The 13,214-nt window shown below is 41.4% G+C and overlaps 1 protein-coding gene and 1 long non-coding RNA gene across 2 annotated transcripts in view; one reads left to right on the top strand and one right to left on the bottom strand.

Annotated features, from left to right (window-relative positions):
• Positions 1-1,627: 1,627 nt before the first annotated feature.
• On the top strand, positions 1,628-6,418 carry LOC116987595. The gene is made up of 2 exons (XR_004415742.1): positions 1,628-1,819; positions 2,958-6,418. It is a non-coding gene; the product is annotated as an uncharacterized LOC116987595 (long non-coding RNA).
• A 3,749-nt stretch (positions 6,419-10,167) lies between these two features.
• The window catches only part of ankrd13a (ankyrin repeat domain 13A), a 31,825-nt gene continuing 28,778 nt past the window's right edge, over positions 10,168-13,214 (bottom strand). Inside the window, exons 14-15 of the mRNA XM_033043772.1 lie at positions 12,947-13,014; positions 10,168-11,515 (exon numbers count right to left, since the gene is read on the bottom strand). Coding sequence (XP_032899663.1) covers positions 11,326-11,515; positions 12,947-13,014 — 258 coding nt within the window. The 3' untranslated portion in view covers positions 10,168-11,325. The remainder of the gene's footprint in view (positions 11,516-12,946; positions 13,015-13,214) is intronic.

Raw genomic sequence — 13,214 nt, forward strand, 5'->3', positions numbered from 1 at the left:
AACCTTCTTCAGACTGATTGTAGCAGGGGAGAGAAAGCTGGAAAATAGTTGGGGGGTGGGGGTGGGGTGCAAAACCTGGTAAATGACCGATGGACACAAGACAATGTAGATGCTGGAATCATGTGTAGAACACAAAGTGCTGGAATAATTCAGTGGGTCAGGCAGTATCTGGAGGATATGGAGGACGTTTCGGGTCTGGACCCTTCATGAGGCTGATTGTAGTAGGGGGAGAAAGCTGGTAAAGAGGTGGTGGCAGGACAAAGCCTGGCAAGTGATAGATGGAATAACAAGGAATGCTGATTAACAGGTTGAGCACACTGAGACTCGATTTCTTGGAGTGCAGGAGGATGAGTGGTGATCTTATAGAGGTGTATAAAAGCATGAGAGGAATAGATAGGGTGAACACTGAGTCTCGTGCCTAAGGTAGGGGAATCGAGAACCAGAGGACATAGGTTCACAGTAAAGGGGAAAAGGTTTAATAAGAATCCGAGGGATAACTTTCTCGCACAAAGGGTGGTGGGTGTATGGAATAAACTGCCGGAGGTAGTTAAGGTAGAGAATATCACAACGTTTAAGAAACAATTAGACAGGTACATGGATAGGACAGATTTAGAGGGATATGGGCCAAACGCAGCAGGAGGGACTAGTGTAGATGGAACATGTTGGTCGGTATGGACAAGTTGGGCCAAAGAGCACGTTTCCACACTGTATCACTCTATGACTAACTGGATGGGCCAAATGGTCTGTTATAACAATACAATTATTCTACAATTCTAGTTTTGGCAACTGAAATGGGTTAGGAGGCTAAGGTCATAGCTTCATGTAAGACACACCAGCACAGAACCTTCCCCTAACTATTACTTTGTTGCATCTCTCCAAATTATTTTAATGAAATATTTATTGACTTTGTACATAGACCTGAGATTAAATGATGTTGGCAATGGGATGAGAAGTATTATGATTTGTGCATAGAGCAGAGAGGATGGGTGAACATGGGAGGGGAGGAGAGAGATGGGGATGAGGGGAGGGGAGAAAGAGGAGGGAGGAGAGGGGAGAGGTAGAGGGGGAGGGGGAGAGGCGGAAGGGCGGAGAGGGGAGATGGAGGGGAGAGGGAGGGGTGGAGAGGGAGGGGTGGAGAGGGAGGGGAAGAGAGGAGATGGGGGAGGGAGGGGAAGAGGTGAGATGGGGAGGGAGGGAGTAAGAGGGAGGGTGTAGGAGGGGGGGAGGAGGAGGGGGGGAGGTGGAGGGGGGGGGAGGAGTAGGGGAGGAGAGTGAGGCGAGGAAAGGTTTGGAGATGTGGAGGGGGGAGGAGGAGGGGGGGAGGAAAGGTTGGGGAGAGGTAGAGGGGAGGGGGAGAAGGAGGGGGCGGGGGAAGAGGGGAGGGGTGGAGGGGTGGGAGGAGGGGGGGAGGGGTGAGGGGGAGGTGGAAGAGGAGCGGGGAGGTGGAGGGGGGGAAAGGTTGGGGAGAGGTAGAGGGGAGGGGGAGGAGGAGGGGGCGGGGGAAGAGGGGAGGGGTGGAGGGGAGGAGGAGGGGTGAGGGGGAGGAGGGAGCAAGGAGGAGGGGAGAGGGGAGAGGGGTGGGAGGAGGAGGAGCGAGGTTGACTGGCAGATGGGTGGACGTATGAATGACACCAAAGCCTTGCGTGCGGTGACGCCAGGGCGGCGGGCACTAGGACCCGGCACTGCCGCCGTACAATGGCCCCTCTTCTCTCCCTCGGCCTGTTGGCCGCTTTACCTTGGCTCGCCCTGGGCCAGGACCGGGACCGGACGCCGGGGGCCCAGGAGCGGCCCTACAACGTGCTCAAGTACCAGAACGTCGGTGAGGATAAACCGGGTGACCTACCCGCGGGGACGGGACGGGACGGGGCCGAGCCGGGCAGCGGAGCCGCCGCGTCCTTGCTCTGAGCGTCTCCCTTCTCCTCAGACCCCGGTGCCCCCTAAATGTCGGCGGGCAGTTAACCTTTAAGGGACGAATTAAAGGGGAAGGGAAGCCCCCCCCTGTGGCTCGGCGCATTTGGCGCTTGAAGCTTGAACCACTGGAGGTCGGGGGTTCGAGTCGTAGGCCCGCCAGATGAATTTTCCTCCCATAGAACAAAGAATACAAACCACATAGGAAACTGGAGGAGCAGCACCTCATATTCCTCTTGGGTAGCTTACAACCCAATAGTATGGATGGGTATTGAATTCTCCAATGTAGGTTACTACCTACAAACAATCCCTTCTTCCTCTTTTACCCCTGTCCCACCTGACGTTCCCCTCCCTCCCTTACCTACTCCTCCCCTTCCTTTCTCTTTTTTCAGTTTCAACCTTTTCCATCCTTATCTCACACCTTTTGTCTTTTCATCTCTGGCCTTTGTCCAACCATCTTCCTGTCAAAACCCTCCTAAACTATCCACCTATCCCTCACCAAACATTTTGCTACCACACCCCTCTTCCAGCTTTATGTTCCCAATGACCACCACAATCAATCTGAAGAATGGCAGCACAGTGACTTTTGGTAGAGCTGCTGCCTTACAGCATCAGAGACCCGAGTTCGATCCAGACAATGGGTGCTGTCTGTACGGAGCTTGTACGTTCTCCCTGTGACCACATGGGTTTTTCTCCGGGTGCTCCGGTTTCCTCCCGCACTCCAAAGATGTATGGGTTTGTAGGTTAATTGGCTTCTATAAATTGTCCCTAGTGTGTAGGATAGAGCTAGTGTACGTGGTGATCATTGTTTGGCGTAGACTCAGTGGGTCGAAGAGCCTGTTTCCACTTTGTATCTCTAAAGTAAATGGTCCTGACCCGAAATGGTCACCTATCCGCATTCTCCATGAGTGACTCCCACACTTTTGTATCTTTTTTTTGCTAACCAGCATCTGCAGTTCCTTGAATCCACATAGGATAATGTTGTCTACCTCATTCCAGTAAATATACATAAAATTGTTAACATGCTCCTTTTTATCTTCTTCTTACAGTTCTGACTGTCAGTGTCCTGAGCGTTCTGCTTCTTATCATGATTATAATGGTGATCTGTGTGTACAAACCCATCCGTCGGCGGTGAAAGTGTTGGGAGTTCTTCATTTAATTTCAGCTGAATAGAGATTTCTTTTTCAATATTGTGGTTTACATTCCTGCTGGCACCCCAAGTGCATGTGAAGCCAATCACTTTGGCACTTTCCTTCCGTTTGACAACTTTGCCAAAGGATTGGAACACTGTTAATGGACTAATATGCGAGTCAACGTGAAGATCTGGCTTCTGACCGACCTGTGAAAGTCCTGTGCAGTTAAATGTACTCCAAACTACATCCGAAAAGGTGGGAAGAAGTGGCCTACCACCAGATCTTCATTTAACATCTATAAATAATTTATATACAGTGCAAAGTGAGACATAACTTCGATATTATACTGTGCAATGAACTGTCGAAAATCCTTTAGTGACAAAATTGGCATTATCCTTCTCATCCCTCATCCTTCGCATTAAACATTCAGTAACTGATGGGCACTAACCAGAGTGCCACACATGGATAGATAACAATCTTTTTGTAACCTTCCTTGTGTGTAGTTGTAGTAGTAGTAGTAGTTGAGTATCTGTTCTGCTTGTTTAGTAAATTGTAGCAAAAGTCCAAGAGTTATCGCATGGAGAAAAGGTAGCAGGAACTCCAAAACCAAGTATGTGGTCTAACTGACTATACGTGCTACTTTTTAATTATGCATTTACTTACTTTCCACTTGCTAGGAGGGTTGTTCTGGATGCAGGGGTGGGTTAAGCTTAGAAATTCAATAAACTTTCAAGACATGATCATGGATCGATTCAAGATATTCGGGATGGATTTAGGGAAATGTTGGGGGGGTGGGGGGGGAAGCATTGGAAATTATTTGTTATTCACAAATGCTTTGTGAATAACAAATAATGTGAATAAGAAAGAAGCCGAGTTAATGTTTCAGATTGGTACTTTTTTTTTCCTAGAGCTGACATTCCTTAACTGACAGGAGTATTTCTAACTGGAATCTGTCTCGCCTATCAAGGATTGTATTTTTTGACCAATCTGGCTGGTGCATGAAATTGTTCTGGTGCATCAAAATTTACAACCTGCATTAATACTCTTATAAACTTCCATCCCTCCCATCAAATAATACCAGTCTTAGAGAACAAAAAAATTAACAAACTGACATTTTATTGTTACGAGAAAACACTATTTTTCAAGAAATCTGCAATAGAACGGTGCAATTATTATCTATTTTATCTACTATTGAATTTGTCAGTAGATTGGTCGGCACATGGTCGGTGGGCCGGACGGCCTGTTTCCCTAAAATCTAAAGTCCACATCAGGATAAACCAGGATTTGCATGTTTTAACTTGCTAAATAATGAGAAATCTTGAAATTACTGATTGGGGATTTCATAAGTGACTGCAGGTAAATCTTTTAACTTAAAAAGTTGATTAGGTTTTCAAAAACAAATCACCAACTACAGAGGAAATGTTACTGCAGATGCTGAAATCTGGAGCAAAAAAAACAAACTGCTGGAGGAACTTGGTGGGTCAGGCAGCATAGATCTGAAAAGCTACTATCTATCTCCTGTCTGAACTGGATACTTCAAAACCATTTGACCAGATTAATCTTGTAATGTGTACTGAAGATAATTGATGGTAATTAAATAATGACACTTATTTAATTTAAATTAATTATTGATGCTGCTGATATGATAATCTTTCACATCAAGCTGGATAGTACCAGGAAAACTCAATATCCTGCACCTGGTTAAGGATATTAAACATCTTGATTTATTTATATTTTTACGTTATATATTCAGATTAAAAGCAGATTTTACCTTGCCTGTTACCAAAACCCTGGTGAGGCCACTGGAATATTGTGTATAGATCTACCTCTCTACTTAAGGAAGGATTTACTTATGATGGGAGGGTGTGCAGCAAAGATTAATTTCTGGGATGAACAGTTTGTTTTGTGAGGAGAAATTAAGTAGACTAATCCTTTACTCTCCAAAGGTTGAAAGAATGAAAGTGATCTAATTGAAACATACAAAGTTTTTAAATGATTTGTCAGGATAGATGCAGATAATGTCTCTTCATAGGGCCTTCTCAACAGATCAAAGATCAGTCTGAATAAGGGACATTCTGAACTTGACGGAAGAGACATTTCTTAATTGATGGGGAGTGAAATGAATCTTTGGACTACTTTATGTGAGGGCTGTGGAGATGAGACTGCTGTGTATATTCAGTGTGGGTTTGATTTTTGGTTATGAAAGCATATGGAGTTAGTAAGTGAAAATGGAGCTGTGGAGGAAGATCAGTCTATGATCCTATTGAATGGTAGAGAAGGTGCAGGAGGGTGAATGCCAACTTCTTCTGGTAGCCGTCAAACAATATTATTTCTTAGAACCAATTGCTTTCATCTTGCAAGCATATGACTGCTTACCACCTAGTGGAACCAGGGAAGCAGTTTAACTGGAACTTCACCCCCTGTAGGTAGACACAAAAAGCTGGAGTAACTCAGCGAGACAGGCAGCATCTCTGGAGAGAAAGAATGGGTGACGTTTCGGATCGAGACTCACGAGTAGGTTTCGCTTTTGAATCGCGCACCATCCTGACTTGGAAATAAATTGCTGCTTCTTCATCATCACACAATATAAATCCTGGAGGTCCGACAGCATTGAGGGGGCACTTTCAACACAATAACTACAACAGTTAAAGAAAGCAGCTCACCACCAAGGGCATCGATTTACTGAAACAAATATTTATTAAAAGTTTTGAAATGTAAAACAAGGCGGTGAACTCACTTAATGCAGATAGCAGGATGTTAGTTCTTAAGTCTTGAGAGAAACTCTAATCAATGTTAGTAATAATATGCACTGTTTACAATCTGGCTTGTGTACTTGTACCTTTTTATAAAACCAGTTGATGGTATTATAGACATGATATTTTGAAAGCTGTGTACCATATTTGGCCCAGCTTTATTGTTTGCAAACAAAGCTATTTTTTTTTTGCCACATCTGTACTTAAATGAATCTACAGTAAGGTCTGTTTTTAGTACTGCTAATAATGCACAGATTTACTTTGCACTAGTTATTGTTTTATAGATGAACTGGAATTTTTCCTTAATCTTTATTGCACACTGGACAAGTTATTTATTTTTAAGTTTTAAATTTGTTTCATTGAATGTGTGAAATTTACATGTATAGTACTGCTGCATTTATTTTCATAGAAAAATAGGTGCAGGAGTAGGCCATTCGGCCCTTCGAGCAAGCACTGCCATTCAATATGATCATGGCTGATCATCTAAAATCAGTAACCTGTTCCTGCTTTTTCCCCCATATCCCTTGATTCCTTTAGCCCCAAGAGCTTTCCTTTTGTATCACAGTGGTTTGCCTCTCAGTATGATGATAGGTTTTGATTAAATGATTGCTTCTCCAATTTTAATGACTGCATTGCTCCTCCAGTCTATTTTGTGGCAAGTGTTTTTATTTACACTGAATGGTAGGTATTCAGAACGCACTGCCAAGGGTGGTGGTGGTGGAGGCAGATATTTGTAGCTTTTGGATAGTCACCTGGATGTGGAGGGATATGGATCACGTTCAGGCAGAGGAGATTAGTGTAACTTGGCATGTTGTTCGGCATGGATACTGTGCCTGTTCCTGTGCTGTACTGTTATATGTAGGGAGGAACTGCAGATGCTAGTTTAAACCGAAGGCAGACACAAAAAGCTGGAGTAACTCAGCGGGTCAGGCATCATCTCTGGAGAAAAGGAATGGGTGACGTTTCAGATCGAGACCCTTCCGCAAACTACTGTTGTATGTTCTATGTATGTCTTTTTCTGCCGCTAATTGAGCAGGTAGTCTAAATGTACATAATTAAAAATGTTGCGTCTTTGTTAATCTTGAGGCAACTCAGTGTGCTAACTTGGTCAAGGCAGAACATCACATACTTTTACCCAATTAGGAACTGAATGTTGGAATTCATTCTCCAAATTCATTTTGGTTAAGGGTAATGTTTTATTCCAAGCAAACAATTTCATCCAGCAACCATTTGATTTACAAGACCCTTTTCTAGCTAGAAAAGGATATCTCACTCAACCAGTGTTTGTAATGTGAAGTTACTGCAGAGCTATTTGGTTTTACTGTAAGAGCAAAGGATTTCTGTTTGTTATATAGATGAAAGTTAACTTGGATGGGGGAAAATATTTAAATACAATTAAAGTTTAAATACAATTGTTTTTATTAAGGAGTAACATGCAAGCTTAAATATGGACAAAATAGTACTCAACTTGTTCTCCTTTCGTGTCCTTATGCTATACAATGGCTCGCCACTGCTGTACACATCGTTGCGCTATTGTAGTGTTAAGTGCAAGGTGTTGAATGACATGGAAGGATCAATGGTTTATGCAAGGATTGGAAAGGTGTTTTGTACTTAAAATAGTGAACAGTTTACAAATCTACGAACAAGATAAACCAGATTACAAAAGGATACTGGTTCTATCACGAGTTATTTGAAGGAGGACAAGTAATTATTTAATTAGAGGATTTGCAAATCATTTAACCAATACATTCTATGATTTCATTTGATACCTGCTACCCACACAAAGATTAATTGGAATAGGTTTCCCTCTTCCATGATTGCATCACCAATCCAGCCATATTGGTGCTGATAAAATTGCACTCGGTGTGGTCAATTAGTCTAGTAAAGGACAGGGATTAAAATTTGGGGCAATGGTGATTTTATATTTTAAAAATGGTTATTGTAAGATGGTAGAAATTGTACACTTCAAGCAACCTACCACTTCTAAAACATGCTGTAAGGCATCAGTGCAATTAAACAGAACCTGTATGTGCACCCTTTCTGAAATAGTCATTCCATTTTGAAGACTATTTGACTTGTTGAGAAATGAACAAATTCTGTATGATCTTTGCTGCCAGTTAAGTACAGATGTAACGTTTGTGATGTTTTTGTCGATGTTCATCTTAGTGTGTTCAGAAAATTGGTTACTCACTTTAATAAATGGTAGCATTCATTAACTTTGCACAGATTTTTTTGTTTTACTATATTATTCCTTCCTGGTGTATCTTGTTATTGTTATAAGATTTAAAATTAAAATTCCAGTTTGGAATCTCACTGAGTTTGACTGGGGGAAAAAAAAATCAAGTCAAACCTGTCAAAAATATTTTTTAATATTTGGTCTTCTTAAAAACAAGCATTGATGCACTACTGAAATATTTACATGCATAATTTGCCCAACACTGCCTGACTTATTTTGGCATTTGTTACATTTTACCCAGGAGTGTTCGATGACACAGAGCATTCTTACACTATCTGTCTTGTTATCTTGGTGGTACAGGATTTATACTGACCAAACACTTCCAATAATATACTAATTGCATAATTCATAATTCATAACTAGTTTCATAATTCAGCATTTTTTTGAGGGAATTATAAGGAGTTATCCCTGGGACTCATTTAATGCTTGCACGAATATTAGCACATGTGGAAAGTTCCCAGGCTGAGGCTTAAACTGAACACTTTTAGAATGCTGCATAGTCAGCGATTTTAGGTATAACTATTGAATCTTTACTCAAATAGATTCTGATAAAGAAAATCCCATAATAGCATCGAAATGAAAGGTAATTTTTAGTCTGGTAATGCTAAGTAAATAGTTGGATTGATTGTTTGCGACTGCTAATTGGGTGTTTTAATTACCTACAATTAACAAATTCCCCGTGCCCGCGTGGATCTTCGGTTTCCTCCCATACTCCAAAGGCGTACAGGTATGTTGGTAAATTGGCTTGGTTTTAGTGTAATTGTCCCTACTGTGTGTAGGATAGTGTTAGTGTGTGGGTATCGCTGGTCGGTGTGAATTCGGGCCAAAGGGCCTGTTTCCGCGCTGCAGCTCCAAACTAAACTAACAGTTCATCTGTCAGTAATTGATTTGAAAGGTCCCACATCATTGAAAGTACTGTATAAATCTAACTCTAAACTACATTTTGATCGCTGTCACATCCATGATTTTCAGTCTTTTTAATCAAAGACAGACATGGGAATGTACAATTTAAGTTTTGAATTCACAGCAGTTTCCCCCGTTTGACTAAATTTTTTAAATAGATATTACAGAAATTATATGCACACATGTTACATCCAATTGATTGAGTTTTAGTTTGAGCAAGTGTGGAAACATTTCTGGCAATTGCACTTGTCTTGAACATTTGTTTAAGAGAAAACCTCCCTTGTCCTCTAATATTCTGAGTAAATGCTCCCCCACAGCATTTCTGCAAGAAAGCATGTGTTCCAGGTGAAGAACTTCAATGAGAAGCATCATTACTGATTAAACTAATGAAGTGTTGAAGAATTTAGCTAACGTGCTGGGTTTTGAATGGCGAGGGGACTGAAATGTAGGAACACGAAACTGCAGATTCTGGTTCATACACAAAAGGACACAAAGTGCTGGAGTAACTTAACAGGTGAAGCAGCATCTCTGGAGAACATGGAGAGGTAATGTATTAGGTTGAGACACTTCTTCAGACTGTAGATGAGCCTTGACGCAAGATGTCATCTATCCATGTCCTCCAAAGATGCTGCCTGACCTGTTCAGTTATTCCAGCACTTTATGTCCTTTGGTGAGGGGATAAACGTGACAACTCCATGGTGCTGATAAAGACAGTTACATCTGCACTGTGACACCATCCTATGTTGCAAAGTAGCATTGATAGAGCATAAAAGTTGTATGTAGAAACACCTCCAACTGCTATTTTGGCCTTTGGCAGAAGCAAAAATCATTTGCATGATTACTATCTCCAAAGTGGTTCACCCCTCACCAAAGGACACAAAGTGCTGGAATAATTATATAGATCATGGTATCATCTCTGGAGATCATGGATGGGTGAGGTTTCAGGTCAAGACCCTTTCACAGATTGAAGAATGCCATCTATCCATTTCTCCAGAGATCTCCATGTTCTCCAGAAAACCTCAAATCAATGGGAGTTTAAAATGATTGCAATCTTACATACATTCTTATTGATTACCTTGAGAACCAATATTAATTTATCTGGAAACCTTAAAAAAAAAAAAAACCTTAATTATAATGGTACATAGTCTATGACCAGAAGACTATATGATACCGAGCGGTAAACTACAGGGAAATAGTTTCTTAAACTATTCATTAAATTAAACTCACAAATAAACCAGGTTTAGTTTTCTTTTTACTTACATAATTCAGAGAAAAGAGTAAAAGCACACTTCTGCAAAACTACAGTGTACAGTCTCATTTCAAAGTATAAGTTAAACCTTTTCACAAAGATTAAGATATCTGAAATGATTAACATTGCTCTTATTTTATTTCTTCCTCCCTTTATAAATGGAGAAAAGTAATTTCACATTTCACCAGAATCAGAGTGCGGGCATTCACTTCTGCAGACCAAAATTAAATGCTCAAAAAGCAAAAATCTTGTTTTCTGTTTTTCATTTTAGACTAAATGACATTCATCATTCATAGTCTGCAAAGTCTTTTGCATTGGGGTCTGAGCGCATCACAATATCTTGCTATGAAATGAAACGGTCCTAATGTTGATCCTCGGATGGTGGTCTTAGCTTGTGTGGGAACGGAGGTGAGGGGGCAATAATCAGATAGGGTTCCTACTGGCCACTAATCATCAATCCCTGGAGGAAAAATCGTGCAACCGTAGAGATGAAGCGAGCAGCGGCAATGTAAGACTTGGCAATTTGGCCTTTCCCCAAATAAAGTGGTGTGCCAACACTACCTACACGGGCAACGAAGTGTGGGCAAGATGTACAACTACGCCTGCTTTAATCCTGGTGCAGAGTTCAAATGCAGCATGCAAACAACTTAGTATGGCTGTAAATGCAATCTCTAAAGGTGCGAACCGAGTGGAAATGACAGAACATTGGAGGATCTTTGATAAAACCTGTCTGTGGTTTGCCTGTTGCTTAAGAAATGTATTTTAATGCAAGGGCGATGCAATAGAAAAGCAATGCAATAAAACATCATTAAAGTAAGCTCAGAGAATGATAACTGTCAAAAGATTTTGACTGGATTTCTTGATCTGTAAAGTAGGCATTAGATAATATTGTGGTTTCCAGGACATTTGGACTGTGCAAGGAAGAAGGCTTATAGCCAGTGCTGGTGAATGCTACATATCACTGCATCGGGGAAGGAAAGAACCATCAACACAATCTGCTGGCCGTGCAGGCTGATCACTGAAATGTCAAAACCATGGAGAGAAAAAAAGCCTTTTTGTTTTAAAAACAGTCCGATTAATTTCACGGTTGTATCTGGTTAATAAAGTGCTGTGCACCCGTTTCAAATGGCCAATGTGGAGCCTTTACTGCTCCTGGAGAGAGAGCTCCAAAATATCCTTCATCATTGTTTCTTCTTCCCTCTGTCTTTTCTCTTGCTCCTCAAGATCTTTGGCAGAAAGCTCCATGGCGTACTGCAACTGCGTGTTGTAGGTGGAGAACTGGCTTATGTATTGAGAGCTGGGAGAGCCAGCTATAATGCTCTCGCTGATCGCCCTGGAAGTCACATTATTAAAGATTAGTTAAAGAAAACATTTTTCACACAGAGAGTGGTGAGTCTCTGGAATTCTCTGCCACAGAAGGTAGTTGAGGCCAGTTCATTGGCTATATTTAAGAGGGAGTTAGATGTGGCCCTTGTGGCTAAAGGGATCAGGGGGTATGGAGAGAAGGCAGGTACAGGATACCGAGTTGGATGATCAGCCATGATCATATTGAATGGCGGTGCAGGCTCAAAGGGCCGAATGGCCTACTCCTGCGCCTATTTTCTATGTTTCTATGTTACATTTAAGGAGTATTCGCACAGTCCAATTTAAGGATATTTTACCCTTCCAATTGCGGTCCAGTTCAGGTTGAACCCTGGGTGCCTATCACTCATCTCCACCTATTCACATTCTAGGCAGAGGCTCCCCTAGCAGAGCAGTGCTGGGTTTTTAGAAAAAATGAGAAAGAAACAGAAAGGAATTGTTAATCATAAGGCCCTGTTGTAAAATAATGTGAAAAATAGCCGGAGGGAGTCCACATGCTCTGCCGACAAGATCATGACTGAACCTTTGCCTTAACTGCACTTTCCCATCTGATCACGTACTCCCCAGAGAGTCCAAAAATATTTTCAGCCTTGAATATACTCAATGATTGAATCCACACAACAATCCAAGGTAGAGAATTTCAAACAGTCCCAGTCCTCAGTACATATACCTTTCCTTCTCAGTCCCAGCTTGTTAACCACTCATCCAAAGACTACGGCCCTGGTTCTAGGTTCTCCAGTTAAAAAGACAATCATCCTCTCAGCTTCTAGTCTGAGCGGCCCTCTTTGAAATTGATGTCTGAAGGAGATCATCTCTCATTCAGAAGCATCGACCCATCCTCTTAAGCCTCTTCACACTCGTCAGAATCCTCAAATTAACTCTTATTACTCTGCCTCTCTCCTGTGGTCAAGTTGTACCACAGTATTCTAGATGTGGTGTCATCAAAACCAGTTGCAGCAAATCTTCCTTTCTCTTCCGATTTCCTTGCAGTGGCCAAGAGGGTTTAATTGTCATATGTACCGACAACGGAACAGTGAAACTCTTGCAATAGATGGTCAATTTGTCTTTCAAACTGCTTGAACACATATGAAAAACAAGCACCAAATAATATGAGGCGCTGTTAACCAGATTCCAAGAATGGTGAGAGGAAAATTTAGTGTTTTAATAAATATTAAAATAGATGGTTTAATTCCACAGTAGGCTTGTACAACAATCTTGAACTTAAATATTTTGATCCCAAATCTGACAGTAATAATCCCCTTTAGAATTAGTCTCCAAAAATATTTGCTTTATCACAGCTTATCTTCAGATCTTTCAATACAAAACATAAAAGCAAAAGAAATGAGGGGGGAAATATTTTTTGTGCGTAAAATAACATTTCTGTAAAGTAAAATTCCTTTACCTCTCACTCTCTTGGTTCAAGTTCTGTTCTGACAACAAATTCCTGCTGGGAACCATTTCCCATGCACCCTAAAAGGAAAAGTCAGAAACGTCATTTTATATTTTTCACAACTGCGCAGATGTTATGTACATTTACCTTGCAAATTCTATTGGCGTATCAGAGCCGCAGAATGGAAGGCACTGCTGCGTTTCAGAGACAATTGACCACAGTGTTTGCATTGAGACATGGCTCAGCAGATTATATCAGATTCTAGCTAGGAAATTCTAAA

This window comes from Amblyraja radiata, chromosome 25, assembly GCF_010909765.2.
Source record: "Amblyraja radiata isolate CabotCenter1 chromosome 25, sAmbRad1.1.pri, whole genome shotgun sequence".
NCBI lineage: Eukaryota > Metazoa > Chordata > Chondrichthyes > Rajiformes > Rajidae > Amblyraja > Amblyraja radiata.